Here is a 22,841-nt window from a genome sequence, read left to right on the forward strand (position 1 = left end):
AAACTTAAGTTACAACTACCTACTCTTAGAAGATTACTTTTGCAAAGCACCAAATTAAACTACCAGTCCAGACGCCTGAAAAACGCATGTTCTCAGTCTGTACCAGTATTTCAAAGTAAGGACACATTTTCTGAAAGGGAACTTTCAAAATTTATATGATCAAATTACATGTTTTTATGGAGCCTAGTATATATTTGGGAGCAAATGTCTCCGTATGTTTATTTTTCACACAGCACAAGTCTTACTGAAGAATGAAGTAACATTTGAGAGCTAGCAACGCTGTCAATGTTTGTACGGTAATCCGTATCAAAATTCAAGGTCGCGGGGGTAAATATAATGCTTTTTATAATAAATAACAAAGCGACCCTTTATTTATTTATTTATGAAAAATAGTTATTTAGGATAAAACATAGTGAATTAAATTTTTGTCTTCCCCATGGCCCTCAGGTAATGGTAATTGATGTTTAATTACAAGAAATAATTTTAATTGATTAAAAATAAATAAGGTGCCACCTTTAAATAGCATTTTCAAAAGCAGACTCTTGTCTAATTATTCTATCGGCACGTGCATTTATCGGTACATGGGTTGAAAGGTATGGGAAAGTATCGGGTTCCGTTATCTGTCAAGACATATCTGTCAAGACGTACCTATCAGGACTGGTAGGAATTGAGACTTAATTGAGCTGGATGGAAAAAAGTACTAACTACTAAATGAACTAACTAAAGGTAACAAAAGTGTTGTGATAGACAGGTACCAATCAAACTCATACGGTTTAATTCAATTTTGACGGAAGCTGTCAAAAGCACACGACTTTGATTGACAGTTTATAAACAAACGTCAATCACAATCATTACGCAGTTCATAAGTACAGTTGTCGAACATGTAAAGTGCCAGCTTCCTTCACCATTTGATTGACAACGAGCCAATCAAATCACTCAGTTTTGACAAATCCCGTCAAGTAATAACAGCTTGATTGACGGGTTATACAGTATAAACAAACGTCAATTGTGATAGGGACAAGCAGACGCAGAGACAAAAAAATCCCCATCTGAGGTTTTGGTCGTCTTAATCCATCCCTTTAGGTCAAATTATAAAAATTCCCATTACTAAAGCTCAGTTTTTACCCATTATTTTATCTTATTTGTTATTTTTTCCGTACAGTGTTATTTGCTGTGCGTGGGAAGTTGCGTGCGTACCTCACATCGCTCGACCGTTCAGCAATTTCTCTCCTACAAAGTTGTTTAGTTTATTTCAGTCTTATCACTGGTGCATACATTTAAATTATCGGTATATATAAGAAATGGCAGTTAATAAAAATATACTTTATAAAGTTTCAAAAATTTTCAAACTTAGTAAGTACTGCTAAAATTTATTATTGAAAATTGTTTTTTATTACTTTCATCTACATGACTTTATTCTTTTTCCTGTCACAAAAGACAGTCTTTCAAGAATACATCTTTAACGGTCTAGTTTGTTCCTGTTATTTGAAAGCATTTCCCCTGAGGAAATATAATCTTTGTTCCTCTTTTTCGAAAAATCTTTTTAAAAATTTAAAGAAGTTTCACTACGCATTCATTCCGGAATTTCTTCAAGTAATGTTGTCTTGAAGATGACACCTAGCTCCACCACGCCATATTTTCCTCCCTATTGTGTCTTTCTACACTGAGCGGGAGTGGAGGGGGGTGATGTTTCCACATTCCTTTGTACGTGGTATTCAATACTGACAAAATTAATTCTCGAAAAGTGTTCTTTATTGTTTACACCTACATCTGTACATGGTTTCATTCTTTGTTTTTTCCTGTCACAACTGGTAGTCTTTAAAGAATACATCTGCAACAGTCTAGTTTGTTCCTGTTATTTGCAAGCATTATCCTCTAGGCAATATAATCGTTCTTCCTCTTTTTATAAAATCTGTAAATTTTTTTCAAAGAAATTGTTGAGAACAGAGAATTCTGAAAAGTTCTTATGTACTGTAGCTGCTGTCATGGTACCCTCTACCAGTCGATAGATTGATTTTTCACAGATACTCGCAGATGTCTCAAGATAAATAGTCATTTTGGTCTGGATTTTCCCGTTTTTCCCTATATAATCTGCCACCCTGGTAGAGGGTACTGTCATGGTATATTTCTCTTATTAGCCTATTTGGGGGCGAGGGACAATAATCTAACCAAACCGAAATGGTGCATACCGTAACCTGTTGCGTGGCGTTCGATGTTAATACTTAATAAAAAAAGCCACAATATATATTCTTCAGGGGCAGATCCAGGATTATTTTAAGGCTGGCCGGTTTTCAGGATTAACAGGCCGCGGATGCTTTGGCGTGGGACTCGGGGCCCGCCAAAAAATTATGGTATTTGAGAGAGCGAACGGTGACTTTCGGTACTGTTTAGAACTATGATTCTGTAAGTCAAAATTCCAATTTCAAGCGGGGACCTTTGGTGTAATTTTTTTCCAGAAATTGAAGGGGGGCAGGACCCCCTGACACTGTTCTTAGACAGCATTTTTACTTGATATCTTAATAGATTATATTTTTTCCATATTATTTCATATATAACAATAATAATAATAATAATAAAATAAATAGATATGTGCTTGGCACTTTAGATCAATCTAGTGTAACTCATTATATAAATTACATTAAGAAGAATTCATTGCACTCGAGGCAAACGTGGCCATAAAAAAGCTATATTCGGCTGAGTGGGCGACCGAGAGGAATTCAAATAAAGGATATTAGTGAATTAGTAGCGTTGTCTTGAGTTGTTTTCTGCACAGTACATATTAAGATAATTAATATTTTCCGCGTTTCGTTTGTATTCACGTTTTGTGATGAAAAAGAAGGTACGTGGAGATGTTTGGGTGGATGACGTAATGAGGCCCAGTTATGATTAGTAGTTCAATGCACGTCCAATGAAGATTGACGCGGGTGGTATAAAAGGGAGGATACAGGTCTGGGCTTGATGAAAACTGTTATAGTATATATACATAAAGTTATAGTAGTTGCGGTAAAAATGTAAATACAGTTTATTTGTTTATAAAGAATCGGCGTCTAGCAACATCAGTGGGCTTTCGGTTCGATTTAATTTTGAAGAAAATATAGTGTATCAGGGGCGGATTTAGGCCGTCTTCTGGGTCTTCCGGAAGACGGTCAGAATTTCAAGTCTTTTCAAGATTTTATATAGACGGGTATCTAACTTTTTCTCTCGGAAGACGGTCAAAAACGAGGATGGATCATCAAAGATAATTTGGAAGACTGTCAGAAAATATATCTGGATCCGCCCCTGTGTATACCCAATAGTTTTCCGTACCTAGGGTTATTGTTAAATCACAATGGAAAGTTCCTCACCACACAGAAAGCCATAGCTGATCAGGGAACTGAAGCAATGTTGGCAGTTAAAATATCAGTAGAGACGTACTCTCAAATGTAGAAACTGAACTTTTTCTCTTTGATACATGTAAATATGTTACCGAACCTGAACTATGGAAGCGAAGTCTGGGGGTTTCGTAAATCGTCAGATATACCTCTGCAATATTGTAAATTGATCTTGGGAGTAAAACCCTCTTTACACTTGGACGGCGTCCTTTTTGCGTCCTTTGTGCGGCCATAAAACTTGTCAGGTTCCCGTTGGACGCTCAAAGAACACGGAGATCGTTTAGATCGCACACAGAACGTCCAAGCATCGTTTATCGGTCTAGCAGGAGGGTTGAAATATCTAAGAATGACAGCCACTAAACGTCGATGAAGGTACAGAGAACGTAACGAAGGGTTCGTAATGAATCCTTGAACACCGCAGGTTGTGCAGGGCACGCACAGCGGAGGCAGGCGGGTAGCTCATTGGACGCACAGGTCGCTCGCTATTTTACCAGTAAAACCTATATTCGGTCGTTCAAAGAAGGCACAAGGGACGAAGAATGATTTACACTGAGACATGATTTAATTGCTTTGGCGACAATTGAGCTTCTTGACCACATTATTGATTGTAGAAGGGACGCTGAAATGACACCGTCCAGTGTAAAGGGGACTTAATTTAAAGTAACAAAGCTGTGCCGTCTGCTGTTTATAATAAATTAAGGCGATTCCCACTAAAATACTACAGAATGATTAGCATTGAAAAGTATTGTATTTGGCTATTTAGAACTTTATTATAAGAGGGATCTATGACATTTCATGCAATGGGTTTGCAATGTTGGGGTGTTGGGAATTAACAAGGGTTTTTCAAAAGATATTCAAGGTTGAGCATTATAACGCAAGCAAAGGACACATTTTGCCTGCACTAAGTGAAATATTTTTCAATCACAACCACTTTCACTGTGTGACCTCGCTGGACAAGCAGCAGCTTATATGATATAAAAACAGTACAAGTGGGTTTTACTTTTTTTGAAAAAAAAATACTTGGAAAAAATTCATTATTAATAAATTTAAATTATAAATGTCAGTTGGTCCCGTATATAACTGCTAATAAGGCATGGAATTATTCTTGTTGTTCCGTGATCCATATCACATTGCAGCAAGCCTCCAATAAACTAGCAGCGTTTCTTATTTAATATATTATGATCAATTAATAATTCCTAATTTTGACTACCATAAATTTCTCGAGATTAAGATGGCATGTGTATTACATATTCAAAATATCAATAACCTTCTTGATATCTGATATTTGTTGTTATTTTTTGGTCAATTTTATTATCTTGAAGCACCGTAATAATCAAAACATGCATTTCATTTCCAAATAATTTTTCTAGTTTTCTTGAATCTGCGCATCTAACATTCATCTCTCAAAATCAAAGCCGGCACGGATCAGATATCGCATGTATCGTCATCACCACTTTAGTGCTTTGCTTCTAAAAGCATTGTTTATAATATCTTAGAAAATAAAACAATGTCTAAGTGAATGCCTGATTGCTAAATGCATGTCTCCCAGGTGGAAATGAAGTCTCGTTCTCACTATCCGCCGAGGCATTAATGTCCTCATTGTCGCCGATGTCTCCTTCCGTGACGTATTTGTTTGCCCCGACAGATGTCATCTGGTGTGTGTAGGCCATGGGGGACGACCCACGAGGATGTTCTGGCATTGAGCCGACTTTATATTTCTGTCCCCATACACAGCGATAGGCAATAACAGCAGTAAGGCACAGTGCCACCACTCCACCAACTGCGCCTGCGCCGGCCTTGAAGCCCACCGTCTGGTACCATGGTTCTTGTGGGGACTTTACCACAGTCGCTGAAATAAAGAGAATATAATTTGTTTCATTTACTTGCGGTAATCTTTTCCTGTACATCATCCTCGGTTTACCTTCTTTATTTCTTTCATTTTTTGGTCATTTTACTTTTTTCTTAGCTTGGCGTGTCCCCAAATGCGTTATTTGTAAATATACATGTACATGTTCAGAAAACATACAGGTATTGCACGCATAACTAAGGACTTATAATTAGTAATACGTGCAAAACGTATTTGAAAAACGTATTATTATAAAATTACGCTATTAGCCTATACATCATCGGGCGTGGAAATTATCAGGTGTTTGTGTTCGTTTAGATACATGTTAACTTGGTCATTATTTTGAGCTACTATAACATACCTTGCGTTGTCGTCGTCTTCGGCGTTGGTACTGTCCCACTATCTGTCACTTTACCAGCGGTGCCCGTGGTTGAAGAACTCCCAAGGGTCGTGGAAACCGATGCTACGGTGCTAGTCGTAGGGGTCACAACGACTGTATCATTTCGCCCCTCAACAAGGTGTCCGTAGACAGAAATAACAACAGGCAAGATGGCGGACTTTGGTGGTTCTCCTCCATCCTCCGCCAAAATGGTAAGGTCATATCGATACTGGACTGGGTACCGGACGACGATCAGCTCTCCAGTGTCTTCATTGACAGCAAATACAGCATCAGGGTTGCTTTCGTTGGTTATAGAGTGTCGAACCGTTCCGTACGACCCACTGTCTTTGTCTGTGGCCAGGAACCGCCCTACCGTGCGTCCTAGCTCGCCACTGGCATTCACTGGGATATCTGGGAAACCAACCAACTGAAAAACTGGCGCGTTATCGTTGACGTCTTGGACAATGATGGCAACCTTGGTGGCAGCACTCTTGGGCGGTACGCCCTTGTCAGATGCCACTACTGTCATAATGAACTCCTGCGGAAGAGTGTCGTAGTCCAGTTTGGCTACCACTGATAACTGTCCCTGACTGTCCATGTTGAAGAACCGCTCCGCTCCGTTGCTTCCAGAGAAAGTATACTCTAGTTTGCCATTTCGCCCTGTATCTAAGTCTGTCGCGTTAACCACGGTAATGTTCTCTTGAAACACGATAACAGTCCCTGGTGGGGCATTCTCCGGCACAGTGCCATTGTACCAGTTGTATGCAAACATTGGGCTGTGATAGTTAGAACCAATTCTAATAGAACAGTCGACACCGTCGTATTCATCCAGACACTCGCACTGGTTAGGTGAGACACAACTTCCATTACCAGAGCAGTTGGCCACATCACTGCAGACGGGCTCGTCACAGCGTTCACCCAGCCAGCCGGGAGAACACAAGCACGTGTCCAAAGATACACACTGTCCATTGCCTGCATAAAGGAAATACGAACACAAGTATGTTACATAGCGTAATAGGGAGAGCAACTAATGCAATCGTTGAGGCGCTAACCCATGAGACTTACGACTTTGTTTTAAACTAGTTTATTCCGCACTAAGGCAATGCAATCGTGTGCAAACTCCCAATGAACGCATTACTGGCAGATACCTGCTGGTCAAGTGGATGTTTTAACGCTTTTCTTTGAAAGTAAACGGGTTAGTCGCACAGATAGAATAAATATATACAACCATATATAATATGACATTGTGAGTACGTATTGAGTTATACAGTTATTACCAGAGCAGTATCCAAGAGCTTCACATGAGAAATTAGAGCAGCCATTTCCCCCGAAGCCTGTGTCACAGTTACAGAGGTTGGGCTCCAAACACACACCGTGTCCTGAACAGTTGTTTACGGTTGAACATGAGACGGTGTCACACGTGTCGCCACGGTAGCCTTCAAAACACCTGTTACAAATATCATTTTAGAAGGGAGAAAATAAAATCATAAATACATGTAGGTACTGTTTTCCCCCCTCTGAAATTCTCTAAATTTGTCATACGGCCAGTTGTAACAATTTTAATATCATCTTATTTTAAGTGTCACAAAGAGACCCAGCCCATACTTTGATCTTACATATATTTTAAAAACAGTTGTTACGTGTCGATTTAATAGACAATTGCTGTGGGATTTCTGTTATTATGATATATATAACCAAACGCCTACCACCTCTAAATGAAGGTAACGGAAAGTACCATACCTGCACATAACAGCCGTATCATTCCCTTCAAAGGCAGCGCATATACCGTGGCCACTACAGCCATTTAACGATGTGCAATTTTTCACTGCGGTACAGTTTTCACCATGGTAACCGTCATAACACGTGCAGGTGTGAGGTGACGTACACACCCCGTGTAGGGAGCAGTCATTATTTGAAGAACAGTCTGGCAGAGCGCAGCTGTCACCTTGCCAACCATTGTCACAACTGCATACGTCGTATCCTTTACACTGACCGTGGCCTGGAAAGGTACATGCTTCAACATTCTTATAATTGAACTACTGACCACATAACAGTTACATACACAGTGTATACTGGCATATCGTATAGTACTGCTTTATTCTATCGCATATTGTTACAATTATACAAAAAACGTTTTGTATTTCTATTTTTGTGTACTTTCTCAAATTCATCCTTTTTTCATATTATTCACGTAAAAACAATCGTAAAAATCTCTCCTATGAACAACACACCTGAGCACGCCGCCAGACGTTCACAAGAAAACTCTGTGCAATTTGGCCCCGCCCATCCGCTGTCACATTTGCATACGTCAAAGTCCACGCAGACCCCGTGACCGGAGCAGTCAGACACGTTGAAACAAGTTGCAACGATGCTACAGTCACTACCTAAATATACAGAATTGAAGACGTGCATAAATAAGTGTTCGTGCATTTTTGCCACAGAAACATGGTACATTAATTTATATACAGGTAAGGTGCATTCCAAATAAACAATTTTTACTTAGATCGATCCAACTGCCATCCAACTCGGGTGATTAACTTCAGTTTGCGCTCGGCTTCTGGAAGATTTTGCCCTCTGCCTTGAAAACACACTGTGGAATTTACGCAGTATTCCACACAATTCCACATTGTGAAGTCATAGTTAATCAACATGTTATTATCTAATTTGCGTCTGTCCTGTAAACATAAATGTTATTTTCTGTAGAGGCCCATAGGTAGGCCTATGCTTGAGACAGATGCATATCACCTGTTAATATTGCACAACGATTAGTATGTATTGTAGTATGTTAGTATGTAATAAGTAGCAGCCACATGTACATGCATGTACGCATTGATTCCCTGTAGATAATCTGTATATAACTTGAAGCCTGTACATAATAAAGACACTTTTTTGATCTGAGACTGAAGATGTGAGGTTGTTCTGTTATGCTTCTCTGTGCACGTAAAGTGAAAGACTGAGTCGAATCTGGAGTCATGTCGGAGCCCATAGATTAGTTAATTCGTTAATGGAAATTGATGCACTGAAATTCAGTACAGTTATAAATTAAAGTTAAAGTCATTTTAGACGGTTCACAACAACACGAAAGTTAATCCTTATTGTAACGCATACCCACAAATCCTGGTAGACACCAACACCTGTTGGTCCTGTAACACACGCCGTGGTACTCAATACATACCCACAAATCCTGGTAGACAGCGACACCTGTTGGTTTTGTAGCACACACCGTGATCCTCGTCAGTGCAGTTATTAACATACAGACACGTTGCTGGAATAGAGTATGGCGTTGATGTTAATAGCACATTTTAAGAAAACTTATGTATTGTGAGGTATGGCACATTATGATATGCATCATACCTATTCCTCTTCTATACACTTACTCATATTATAGCGTTACTGTTGCGATGCTTTGAAGCTTTCTATTCAACACAATGTTCTTAAAATAAAATACATCATAATGATTAAATTAATTCTACTAGACATAACTTCTTGTTTCTTGATGCGTTTTATAAGTCTCTTCCTGACCAAAGAAGACTTGAAATCGTGACTGCGATACATTTGTTTATTAACAAGACTGATAATGGTTAGGCCACAACCGTCAGAGGAATGTTTGGTGGTGAAGCGTGGCGAGCGAAAGGAGAATAAATGCTATACAGTACACAACTGTGACTATCGTACAAAATAGAGTGCTCCAGAAGAGCAATCGAGTGCATGCAGTAAACGGGTGTTTTGTAAGTTCCTTAAAGTTACCTTTCTGGTCACAGGCTGTCCCTTCCCAGCCCACAGTACACACACAGAAACCGCTGTCACACACACCATTGACGCAGGCACCACAGGAACCTGTATGAACCAGAGTGATATTGGCATAAGTATTGTCACTTGTATTATAATTCAAACCATATCTATATTTATATAAATTATTATTATTATTATTGCACAGAGCAGTGGATGTCGCAGTTTCATAAGAAACATGTTTAGAAACAAAGTGGAAAAGAAAAAAGTGGAAAAAATATTGTTGTGTATAAGTAGGTCAGCTTATGACGTCACCATATAGCGAGAGCATGAGTATCTCGAGAGCGTTAGTTTAGACAGACGCTGGAGTATGAACGGATAGGAGACTGTTTTTTTTTTTGTTTTGTTTTGGGACTTTTGAAGGAGAATATTTTTTTTTGGAGCCTATTTACCACTGAACCGACGCTCATATTTTCTACTGGAACTTGCATCGTAATTACTGTGGGATTTCATCGGACACTTTCACTGAACTTTGAGCCGATTTATCTCCATTCAATCTCCAGTCGACGGATTCACATCGGACTTTCACACAGGACACTTCATGCTTTCAGATAGGTTTATTTGTGTATTAAGAATAGCTTATTGTTATTGTCATTAGTTTATTTAGTTTTAATAAAATATTAAAACTTCTTTAAATCTTTTGTCATTGATTTTTCCTGGCATTGGGTAGGCCCCTACTCTGACCCGTAACAATATCTAAATAGACATTGAATATCTTTTTGCTAAGATATATGTCAACTCCACCTTTGTATATCTCCTTGTAGGGCGTTGTCCAAAGTGACATGTTACATGTACCTACCTATTGAGCAGTCGGTTCCAGTCCAGCCGTCGTTACATTGACAAGTGCTGTTCACACACCTCCCTTTACCATTACACTGACCGGGACAACCTGGCAATAACGTTATATTATAAGACCACAGACACAGATGTGGTTGTATAAGCATGCAGGTATGCATATATTATTGTATACGTCTAGCAAAGGATATTAATTAAGCAGTTAAAATAACACAAAATAAAACTGGGATTTGAAAATAAGATAAAGAATGGTAACGCATGCGCACATACACCTTTATTTATGGTTTTATAATATCCATTAATATTCTCAGTTTTATCAATCAGTTATTATATCTGGTTGTGCCACTGTATATATATATATATATATATATATATATATATATATATATATATATATATATATATATATATATTCTTTTTTCCAACTCTCTACGTGCTACCAGACTGTGAAACTGCACATGTACAAAGTATGTTAGCGTTTTTATACGGAATATTTATCGATTTTTATTTAAGCCAGGCAGATAAGGCAAGCAGTGGTGTTAGAAATTATATATATATATATATATATATATATATATATATATATATATATTAATACTCACTTAATTCGTATGTTTCTTGGTTGGAGAAAGTGATATCTTTCGTGACCACGATGTCATAGACACACTCCTGCAGTAATACGCCCTCCAGTCCTTTTCCCTGACATACCGTCTCTGCAGCCTGAATATTGGGGTAATGACGGTATAGCATTATATAGGTTGCAAATGTTAATGTTACCTACTCGGGCTCATCTTTACACCTTACCTACTATGCTACTAATTTTGATAATCCAATGATTTGGAATTAACCCATGTACCCGTTTTCCTTGAATGTACTGGGGTATTTGGAAATAACTTCAAGAGCTTTCTAAAACTATGCGGTGATGTAAAGCACAAGTGAAGCATATGCAACAATAAGTGTTCCATACAAAAGTACTTTATCAGTTGATAAAAGTCGTCTTGAAACAGACCGGTTTCATATTAAGTATCTTATCAAATTGTTTACCATACGTTAACAGCATAATTCTGTATTGATATACCAGGGTGACATTGCGTATTTGTGATAAACACAGTCATTTTGGCCACAATGGCTAAGCGTTATATACAGGTAAGAGGTCACTGACCTTCATCTCAGCCTGTGATACGTTCACAGGACTGTAGACCGGATTGTATAGACTGGGGTCGGTGTAGGAGGGGTCCATGACGTCATCAGCGTGGAAGTTTGAACTGTCCCAGGACCAACTGCCGTATAATCCAGAACCAGAAAACGAAGTACTTATTCTCCCTGTGGTGATAACGACAAATGTTAAAAATGTTTCAAAGGAGTAAATGGTTGAAATTCGAACAGTTAAGGCAGTGTTGTTATCACCGATTTCTAAACATGCTAAAGAATATGACATATTAATTACAAGTCTGATTTTCTACACATCTATATGCAGTCTACAGACAATATGGTGTTTCATCGCCATACTCTGAATTTCAAAGAGAAGAAGTCAAGAATAAATATGTAATCAAGCTCATCAGTACATTGATCATTCTCTCTAATAGTTGTTGTATTATTTTTTTTCCTTATGACTCACATGACTCGGCAAATTCCACTGCCTTGTCCTTGGTGACCACGGTACCATTGGCCATGGTGAAATCGTTGTCCTGGTTGTCGTCCATCAGTCCGCATAGTCCAGACGTCTGCCCCTTAAAACTGGCAGTTAGACCAGAACGTACGTTAAGGAAGAGACGCCCCATCACCGGACTGAACCGGACGTCTACTGTGACAGATACACCTAAGGGGAAATAAAGCGTTGACAATATCAGTGCCAATCAACACAGGCGTGAGGAAAGAAACGGAGTAACTGTTCAGATGATGGAAAAATTAAATGGACTTTCTTTAAACTTCTTTTGTATTGGGCATCGTCCACGACATTAATTATAAACTAAAGATGCAATCACAGTATAAGCAGTCACTGAGCCATTCGTTCTGCCCCTAGGACTAACATGGTTGAAATACGTAGCTAATCCCGCCTACCCCCCTTCCCAGCTCCTGCGGCTATGCCGCACCATATATAGTGGAACACATATTAGCAACTCACAGCTACATTGTATATCACATCCAGAGGCTATCCTGTATGAGAATATTCTCTTCAAATTACGTGCCTAGGTGAAAGAACATAAATATTACAGTATACATACCGGTGTCATACTGGATTGCAATCATCATCACGGCACCAGTGGTGTTGTTCCTGACCTTAGCAATATCTACAATGACGGTGTCGTTGTTAAGCGTCAATCTTGTGTTGTTTTTGGTTATGCTCTGGACTAGCCCGTCAATTCTGAGTAAAAAAGAATTTTTATCTTAACGTACGTATGTGTGTTTTATATGCCAGATATTACCGTGAGGTACATGGCACGTGTAGTAAGACGTCTACAATAACGATCATTTTAATGATATTTTTAAAAAATCTAAGAACAATACATCCATTCGTTTTATTGACCATATGATTGATAAAACAAGCGCAACCATCATGCTGTTTGTTAGATCCAAAGTTTGATAGAATAGTTCCGGATTTTAATGTCATATTATTCAAAGGCAATATTACTAGTACACTCTTTATACACTTCCAATTCACCTTAAAGTAGGAAGAGTGGTTTCAGTAGCAGTGACCGGTGTAGTAATGGTGGCCACACTGTGTCCGACCTTGAGCGCGGCAGCACCGACAAGTGACGCTTGTTTATAGCCAAAGAACCTGACTTGTACGCCAAAGTCGTTAGCTGTACTCATACAATCCCAGAACTCCCCGATACCATGGTAGTCATAGGAAATACCTTAGGAAACAATGAATTCATACAGCAAGTTATACCATTACTTTAGCAAACATGGAGCACAACGGTTATTTCATTTCAACGACTACTTTCCTTTGTTTTTCGAGATGGTATGATTAAATCAGGAAATTAACATCGATGCACACTAAACCGCCAAAGAAGTGTAAAGAAAAAATATATTAATACTCTAAAATAAACACGTATGTTACAAATGTGATTCAAAGAACCGCAGTATATTATGCCTTTCCATTTTGAAAAACATGTCTAAAGATAAAGTGATTTAAATTCGATGAGAAATTTTGACGATGTTTACCTACCATCTGCTGTTTGTAAGTGAGGATCACCTCCCATGTTTCTTGGTATTCTGACACTACAACAGACGCCGGTCCAGAATTGGGAACACACACACCTGGAGCTACAGAAGTACGACTGAGGGGTGCAATCACCATTGCCAAAACATTCTGAAATGCAAAAGGGGTGTTTGTAATGTAAAGGCTCTATCTGATTGTATGAATTCAGCGGCTAGTTTATAGAACATTTAGCAAAGATAAGACACAAAGAAATAATAAAGTTGATATAGTGATAAATATTTCGAAGGAAAGCATTTGTCAAAAAAAAAAAAAAAAAATTGAAAATAAATGTCTATTTTGCTGTGTAAATTCAAGACAGCATATGGTGCATTTACACTTAAATTTGGGGCGATTCACCTTGCAACCCGTTGTCCGTCTGTAAACTGCATGGCTCACAGTCCGGCTGGTCACACTGCTCTCCACGTCGACCTCGTACACAGGCAGGGTACAGTCCACACTGGGTCTTCTCACGGCAAACACAACGACAGTCTTCCCACACGGGCTTGTAGGCAGAGTCACACACCGGGCAGCTGTAGAAGCAAAAACTAGACATTCAAATCAGTTGACATCAGTAGTTCCGAAACTTATAACACGTAACTGCAAATAGTTCCCCCATTACAAGCATGTTCGAAAAATTTCCGAATACACCAGGCGTCCACGTTCATCAATATAAGAATATTCCTGTCTATGCTTCTACGCGGGGTGCAATATACTCACATATCATTCGGACAGTAACACGTTCCATCACTAGCTATAACCGAGTTCTGGCAGTTTTTACATTCACATGAACAATGACAGCCACCATCAGGTTTAACGGTACCATAACCGCCATTGGGACACTCACAGCCACACTAGAAATATACACATTGATAGAATGGGCAGAAATATAATAACAGTAAAATATGGTTTCAAGATCGATTGATATACGGATGTCAAAAGCATTAGGTCAGTTAAAGTTGTACACAAAAATTCACTGAAATATTAACGATTTGCCTTGGTTCCATTATTTTGAAACATAATCAAAATGATAACAATGATGTCTGGATTGCACTGCGCATAGAAATCATTCGATTCAACCATAATCTTAAAAATTCTTTAAACCTTCTTAAAACCTTCATGAAAATTTACAAAAAAACACCAAATTTTATTTTATGAATATGTACATGTACCGTACCTCACACGTGCCGTCTGCGTTCATCTTCCGTGGCCAACCGTCCGCACAGTGACATGGACACGCAGGCTGAGATGGGTCATCAGTGACCACCTTTTTAGTTTTACCATCCGGGCACTTGTCACACTGGCAACTGTGGTTATACTGTGAATCATAACCAAATATTAACAACTGATTCAATATCATAATATGACTTTCATATTATATTTCAAAAATTTGCCATCGACTTAAATTTGTAAATGTTTTATTTGGTTGCTTTCGGCCATGAAGTTTTGATGTTGAAAGACTAATTTAATGTCGAGAACGGACACAGAAACGTATTAAGCGATAGAAATTTACCTGCAACACAAACTTTTTAGTATCAGGATTGTCCAGGCAATAAAAACACAAATGACACAAATCACCTCAATACTACTGCTTCCATCAGGACATAGGCAGGTACCAGGTCCAACAGCACACGTGCTGGCTACGGTAGCTGGCCTACAGTGCCTGTAATGCCGGTTAAATTATATTTATTAATGATCACCATTCAATGCCCTTAAAAAATATACCTAAATGTGGTATAAAAAAGACATAATTTAAGTTCTAATATCATGGCCTCGAATTGATAAGCTGACGCTCTTGGTTAACATTTAACATAACTGTATGGTAATGCACCTTGATATTGAAACACCTAACTGATGGCGCTTGAACTGAAATACGTAATACACACATCGGATATGAAGATGTCAAACATAACGGTTCACACACTTACGCAGAAACTTTTACAGAATCAGGAACAAGCACATATTCTTCAAGGCTTCTGAAAATCGAATATGCCGCTTCTAAACGAAGAAACCCAGCGTCTTTTCTGTACCCCGGCCCCGCTTTGTGGACCACAAGGTGCACGCCCTCACGCCCGGAACAGGTCTTAGAACACGTGGTAATGTCCAAACTGTCCGTGATAGGGGCTGTAGTCGTGTATGTGACAGTCTCAGACTGACTGACAACACCGGGGTCTGAAACAACAATGACGTGTGTTAAGATACTTCATGGTATATTACCACTTCATAGGATAAGAATTACTACTTCATGATAGAAGGCGACTTCATTGGTTAAAAAATAAGGACCCTTAGGAGACTTCGTAGTATATTACCACTTCATGGTACATTGTATCCAAACATGTTTCAGTTCTGGTTGGATGTGGAAATTAGGCGTAAAGGTCGATATGAAGTTTCATTCTAGACCATGATTTCCAGAGTGACGCGTGTATTTGAAATGGTGTGTGTGTGTGTGTGTGTGTGTGTGTGGGGGGGGGGGGGGGGGAGTAACATTACTCACTCTCATGATAGTGCGTATTTTATCTCGTTGAAGTTTAATGAAGCTGTTATTTTCAGATGTTCTCGTAGATACCCGTGAGATTAACTTCTATAAATAATGTACTTTATTTCAAGAGCTCCGGTCCAGTGACGGAAAGCATAAAGCTAGTTTTTTGTTTTACCCATTTAGTTTTGAGATTTTTCAGATTTCAGGACGATTAAAAACTGATAATATTTGGACGTTGAATCATGGCGGGTCTAAGGCACTAGATGTATAAGACAAACGAAGTGTATAAATAAACACATTGCCTGCCTTTAAACTAGGGCATAAAACTGACCATGTGTGGTTTGATTGGCGGCGCAGGTTTATAGATGTGGCTAGTACATAGTAGCAAGAATGTATGTCTTTCCACTGTAGGTAGAGAACTCTACTAGGCAGAGAGGTTTTAATTTTGCTCCACACTAGGTGTACATTAATATCTTTAACAAACCGTCTATTCCATTATTCGTGTTATAGAAGTATCAAGTATCTCTTTTGTAACTATGACGTAAATGTTCTGACTTGCAATAACAAGCTGTAAAAATAGGCTTTTCTATTGATATGCAACATAAATGTTTCGAAAATATTTCGGTCGTTTAAAAAGATAGACCTCCTGGCCTATATACTTAATGAAAACGCTTAGGTCGGAAAGTCTGAAATCTGAATGATTTGAAACGGTCAACTGTCCAGATACATGTAGATGTTGGGGAGAATGAAATACTGGGGATTCATAAAACTGGTGTAGAGCCGCATTTTGCAACTGCAACGCATTTTGCAACCAAGAAAATCGTGAAAACGAATTTTTCAACCGGAACGCATTTTGCAACCAGAGTTTTTTCTAAGTCAATAAATAGCTAGTGTGAAGTTCTATAGAGGTAAAATTGGAATGGGGACGGGGTTGTCTAGGCTAGGAACGCTTACATTGGTCAAGCTTTCCCTGTGGTGGACAATTTATTATATACATACATAATCTATTTCACATTGTTACTTCCTAAACCATCATAGTTAGGAACTTGATACATCGGGGATTAATAAACCTATCATTATAGAAATTTGCAAAGGCTCTTCAGAATTCAATTGTGACTTGGGGTGTGGTCGACCCTGGGGGTGGTCTATTCTAATTTTTTCATCGTATTTTACGCTAGGAACATGAAACGTGGGTACAAACTATTTTGAATGTGGAAGGGCACTTCGGAATTTTTTTTTTTTGGGGGGGGGGGGGGCTGGGGGCGTTGAGTCTAATTGGCATTGTTATTCCTGCTTCCTTAGACCAATAAAGCTGGGAACGTAAGGCTATGGGGATTGAAAAATCTGTCTTTGGGGATGTGTATGGGTCCTTCTGGGTTTTTGTGACATTGGGTGTGGCCGTCCCTGGGGAGATTGATTTTAAATTTTACATCGTTATTCGTGCTTCTACCCTTAGGCCTACGCCATTACAGTTGGGAACATGAAATCTTCCGGGCTGATAAGCTTACCATTGAGGATATGCATCTAGGTTTCCGGGAATGTTAGTATGATATTTCAGGTGTGGCTATCCCGGGGGGTGGTTGATTCAATTTTTCACAACTTTATTTCTGCCATCTATACCCTTAAATTTTAATGAACATGAATCGGAGATTGATGAACCAGTCATTTTAATGAATGTGCATGGGTCCTTGAGAAATGTAGAGAACAGCAGAAGCACATACAGAACTAAATGGACTTCCAGCCATATGCATAAATATAGGTCAGGGAATCCAATTAAAAACTAATTCAAGGCCCCACACACTCGATCAGGAATCCTAGCGTTTAACTGCTGATGTGTCTTAACAAAAAACCAAAAAACAAAAATGTTTATTTTCCAAGAGCAGTAATTAACATATGTGTTTTATGTTAAAGAACAATGGGACTTGGACCCTAGGATTCCTGAGAGTATGGGGTCTTGAATGGGTTTTAATTAACTTGACCTATATTCAAGAATACGACTGAAGGTCTGTTATTTAGTCTGCTGCTTGCTCTACATTCCCCTTCCTTCTTAACTCGAAGACCGCCATCAGATTCACAAATAGGATGTAGTACTAGCTGGGTCGGTCCAACTCTGCAAGGAATCTTAAGTGCAATCTATGGAATCAGTTTCATTGCCTGACAAACCACTAATCACTCCACCCCCTAGGGACGGCCACACCCCAAGTCACACTAATGTAGCCCACCCATGCACCAAAGACTCATGTTCCTAATTCGAATGGTCTAGGGGGAGATGAAATAAATTACGGTAATATATATGTGTACCATCCCCAGGGACAGCCACACCCCAGGTCACAAAAAAAAAAAAAAAAAAAAAAAACCCTGCCTATGCACACCCCGACATTTTAGTTTCCTCAACCTAAAGACCTATGGGTATATAGCAGAAAATACAATTTAAAGATAATAATAGTCAACCACCCCTAGGTCACCAAAGTCACCAAAAATCCGAAGGACACGTGCACATCCCTAATGGCAAGTTTAAATATCCCCAACGTCTCATGCTCCTCACTTTAATGGATAGAGGATACCATTAACAACGATATAAAAAATATATACCCCCCCCCCCAAAGGACTGCAAAGTCCCTCTACTAAAGGTCTACGGGTAGATAGCAGAAATTACGATGTAAAAATTACAATCAACCACAATTCTGAATAAATATCAAGCCTGTTGATCTCTCAGATCAATTACGTTAGTAAGCCTGCTAAACAACGAGTAGGCCTACCCCCCCACCTCCGAACGCCTTATTAACAGGTTTCCAAATGCAAACTGTGCCGCAGATAATACTTTCGGGTCAATTGAGAGCCAGCCAAGGGCACATTTCGGGGACACCATTGATCACATCATGATGGACATTCACAGGTGTAGGACCAGAACAGAGCATCTCGGAAACCAAGGGACAAACGTAAATCATTACACTTGCGCGTGTCTTTCCTCATGGAAAAATTAGTCTTTTCAGAGTGGGACGCGACTTGATCAAGACAATTGTAGAGCACAATTACAGTGCCGCCGGAATGTCCCCTTACCAAATGGCCGTATGGTTTCCCAACCCTGCCCCATATGGTCGAACAATAGAGGCCGTATGATAATTGCAGGGTAGGGGAATCCCCAAGCAATCCTTATCGGACACCCAAATTAGTCGGTTCAACGAATACGGTCTGACCCTTCTTAATTGCCTCACTTATACCGTTCACTTGGCAGGTGACACGATGGCATGGAAATCAGTGACATTAACATGTCATATTAAACAAAATCCTCTCTGGCCATTTAGGAAGTCCAGATACACAAACAATCCTGTTGACACGTGTCAGTTGATTTAGAATTATGTGCAATTGATTAGTTTGGATTGAAGAGCGTCATCGCAATGTTAACATTAATTTTAGACGACGCGCGTCACACAGTAGTGATTATGTAATAGTCAGGGATTTATCACTGTGTTTACCCAGCATGAATAAAGCTAACCTGAACTGATTGTTAATTAATGTGAGATGACACGTGCCAACCAGTGAAGTAAGCCCGAGGGAATGTAATCCAGCTTTTTAAATTAATTTCTTTTGATGCTTTTAAGTATGAAGAAGGCTTTTGGTTAAGTTTGGGCTTTAGATCGTAAAGATGAACTATTCCTATCGTTTTGAATTACATATCAAACAATGATAGAGAAACAGTTGCCTTCTGACAGCATTATAGATATTCCTAGTTTTCCAAATACATTCGAACTGCATTTGAGAGCTAAAACAGACGAAAGTGCACTTATCATTCCAGGCGAATTCAAGCGCATTCCGAGTATTCCAACGGTACTCTTACAATAATAAAGGTCAATTTAAACTTTAGGCTAATTTTAAAAGCAAGTAATTTGGAAGCATGCGGGCATCATTAAGTAATTCATGCACACCTGGACTGGACCCCTTTACGACAAAATAGAAATTGTTCAGTGTATATAGTAAAGACAGTTTGAAGCCTAATAAATATTACATGTACAAGTACGAGTAGTGTTTTATTTGATCTTTAATAAATTCATAAATTCATTTATTAAACTCTATGTAAATTCAATCAATTCATAGCTACAATGTACACGAAAATTGCTGTCATCACCGAATCTTTTTGGTAAAGCGACTTTTAAAAATCACTGTTGGCAAGTTCTTATACTTAAAATCTCCGTATCAGAGTAGAGTGATCAAAGTAGAGTGAAGCCACCGCGCATTAAAGGTAAATTAACGCTTGGATGAACACTTAATTGCGACCACGCTCACCTTCGATCTTTATCTCAGCGAGCTAGGGTTAGGCTCTTTTGTTAGCAGAAAGTTTGTCACGATAATTGCCCGACGGGCAGGGTATGGAACTATTGTTAACAGAAACCAAACAGCGTATGGATGACAATGTTATTTCCATAGTTACCGAGCCAGGCCGTCCGTACAACCCGCAGCGACCCGGAGGGTAAGTAAGGGGACATTCCGGCGGCACTGTATATACACGACCTTCTCTGCTTCTTTTTATTATCTATTTATTCATCTTTGTTTATTTATCCATCTTATAATCCAGTAACCTACGCGTAAATTATGTTTTCATAGCCTGGTTTACCTGATCCATTAGTTTTATGCATCAAGCGGATCTAGGAAGGGAGGGCCCAGGGGGTCTGGACCCCCTTTTCTTCAACGCTGACCATAATGTCCTATAATGTATACTGATTTTTAGAAATACTGAATCCTCACCTACATACGCCTGTGCATTTAAAAATTACTCAAAACATGCACCCAATACCACTAAAGAAACCCTATTCAGTCATACAAGTGAATTAAAGTTTACCTATTTTGGATAATATTTACAGTACAAAAACATTATATTTCAAAAACGCTCTCTCTCATAGCGTTGGGCCAACAACAGGTACTATTTCACCATTATCCCATGAAGTCGCAGGCAATATCTTATGTGGAGATGAAGTCGCAATTTATCCTATGAAGTCGATTTGACAGTAAAATCAGAGCATTTATCCCATGAAGTGGTAATATACCATGAAGTATCTTAACAGACGTGTTTTCTGCACTCCAATCCAAAATAAGCTCCGTGTATTGTATTCACACACTCACGTACGTGCATGCACACCACCTACATGTGTCTTCTACTACACTGCAATACTCTAATAAAGCAGCCATCGCTTAAAGGTACATACGAACCGAGCATCGGTGGAGCGTGGATTCCCAGTAACACATGTAAACCACTTCTACTAGATTCTTATATGACTCAAATAAATTCGACATGCCAAGGGATAAACTGAATAGCCGTAAAAGACATTTAGACTGCTCCTTTCTTTAAATTTTTGGTTGTAAATTTAACCTACCTTCGTGACCTACTTTCCTGCCCCATTGACATACAGCTTAGAATGCCAGCAGAAAAATCCGTACAAACATCATTTTCGGGTAAAATTAAATAATGCCTTTTGGTAATTCTCTTAGTTATACTACTTGAAACTATATGGTGACATTTTTTTGGTTTTTGTGAAAAAAAATGACTTTGTATGCATCTTTAAGAGTCCCTAACATGCGTATAGTCGTTTCTGAAAGGATAATACTAACGGAATTTTTACAATACTACAAACCAGTTCCAACAGCAAATTTATAAAGCAACGTAAACAAATGTGCCAAGGCATAGGTGTTCGGCCGTGCTACATGTGTACATACACGTAGGATCTGCGGTTGTTCTATGCCCTGTTTTCTGATGGCTTCATTATGCGGTCTAACTATGTGTACGTCGAAGCATCTGTGTTATTGGGACCAATATTACTAGGGGACGTATAATGATATGCAGAGACATGTGACAACCGTATTGGAACACGAGGACTCTGGAGTAGGACTTACCTATCAAATCCTTTAGAAAACGAAGAACGAGCGAAGGGTTGACGAGGTCGTAAACTATGGTATCCGAGGCACTGGGAAACTGCACGTGCAACGCTGGTTCTATGGCAACGTTTAGATGAACACTGCCCATGTCATCTGCGTGATCTACATCATGTGTCACGTCAGTCACCTGGAAAAACAGATCCTTCAATTTAATTATAGCTACAGTGGCGTATAACTCTGTTCCCACTAAAGGCTCATTACTTTTTATATCAGAATCAACTCATCAGGTTGCCTGTATTCAACAGAAACAGTTATTTCCAGACGACAAATTAATATCTGAAAGCCATAATCACAACTATATTCAGAATTTTAATTTTAAAAATTGGAATTTATTGTCTTTTAAATATGTACTCCCAGCATGTTAATTCTTTGATAACCTGCATTAATATCTACTACTATAAATAATTTTATTAATAAAGTACAGAAAAACCGCTCAAATATTACACTCCTTAGAACAATGAAAATACCAATGGTACAATGGTTAAACTGAATAGACAAATAATGTGAGTAGACCGTTCACTACGAACATCAATAACAGAAACATACATCGGCACCTCACAGAAAAAGTGGGCGCCTTTGAATAGACTAGTAGCAGCTAGTGATGCAGGGGGGGGGGGGTTTCTTTCTTTTTCGCAAAGATAAATCAACATTGTTTTATTGTTAAGAACAAATTCTGGTTGAATTTCTGGTTGCAGTAAAGAAAAAGTTTCAAATAAGTTGCAAATAATTTATTAATAATAATATCAATACCCAGCGAACTGAAACTTACAGCAGCTCTGGGAAAGTGCTCCCCGTCGGCTCCATATCTCCAAGTTGCACCGAGAGTTTGCCGGACTCGTCCTCGGGAATGGTGTCGCAATATGCCGGTACCCTGAAATTTGGGCGAGTTCCAGGATTAAAAAAACACACACATACACATAGGCAGCTGGGGATTGCAGGAACAACAGAACACTATGGCTTCACTGTGGGTGGTCGCGTAATAAAAGTGTGTTATAAACTGCGAACATAGGTTGAAGGGCGCCCGTCCCCATCTCAAACAGGCGACCTCGACT

The 22,841-nt window shown here is 39.0% G+C and overlaps 1 protein-coding gene across 1 annotated transcript; it reads right to left on the reverse strand.

The window, feature by feature from the left end:
• Positions 1-4,170: 4,170 nt before the first annotated feature.
• Positions 4,171-22,657, reverse strand: LOC106158307 (uncharacterized). Its single transcript, XM_087019321.1, has 21 exons — positions 22,559-22,657; positions 21,748-21,916; positions 15,311-15,554; positions 14,961-15,045; positions 14,560-14,700; positions 14,103-14,236; positions 13,743-13,915; positions 13,353-13,496; positions 12,843-13,038; positions 12,406-12,545; positions 11,799-11,999; positions 11,343-11,503; positions 10,783-10,900; positions 10,185-10,274; positions 9,344-9,433; positions 8,772-8,861; positions 7,828-7,980; positions 7,337-7,595; positions 6,874-7,043; positions 5,579-6,568; positions 4,171-5,220 (listed from the first exon to the last, which is right to left on the reverse strand). Exons 2-21 carry the CDS (start codon positions 21,875-21,877, stop codon positions 4,883-4,885), a joined length of 4,047 nt encoding a protein of 1,348 aa, XP_086875447.1. The 5' UTR covers positions 21,878-21,916; positions 22,559-22,657; the 3' UTR covers positions 4,171-4,882.
• Positions 22,658-22,841: the final 184 nt, after the last annotated feature.

Source organism: Lingula anatina, chromosome 8, assembly GCF_051362555.1.
Source record: "Lingula anatina isolate TDL-2025a chromosome 8, LinAna3.0, whole genome shotgun sequence".
NCBI lineage: Eukaryota > Metazoa > Brachiopoda > Lingulata > Lingulida > Lingulidae > Lingula > Lingula anatina.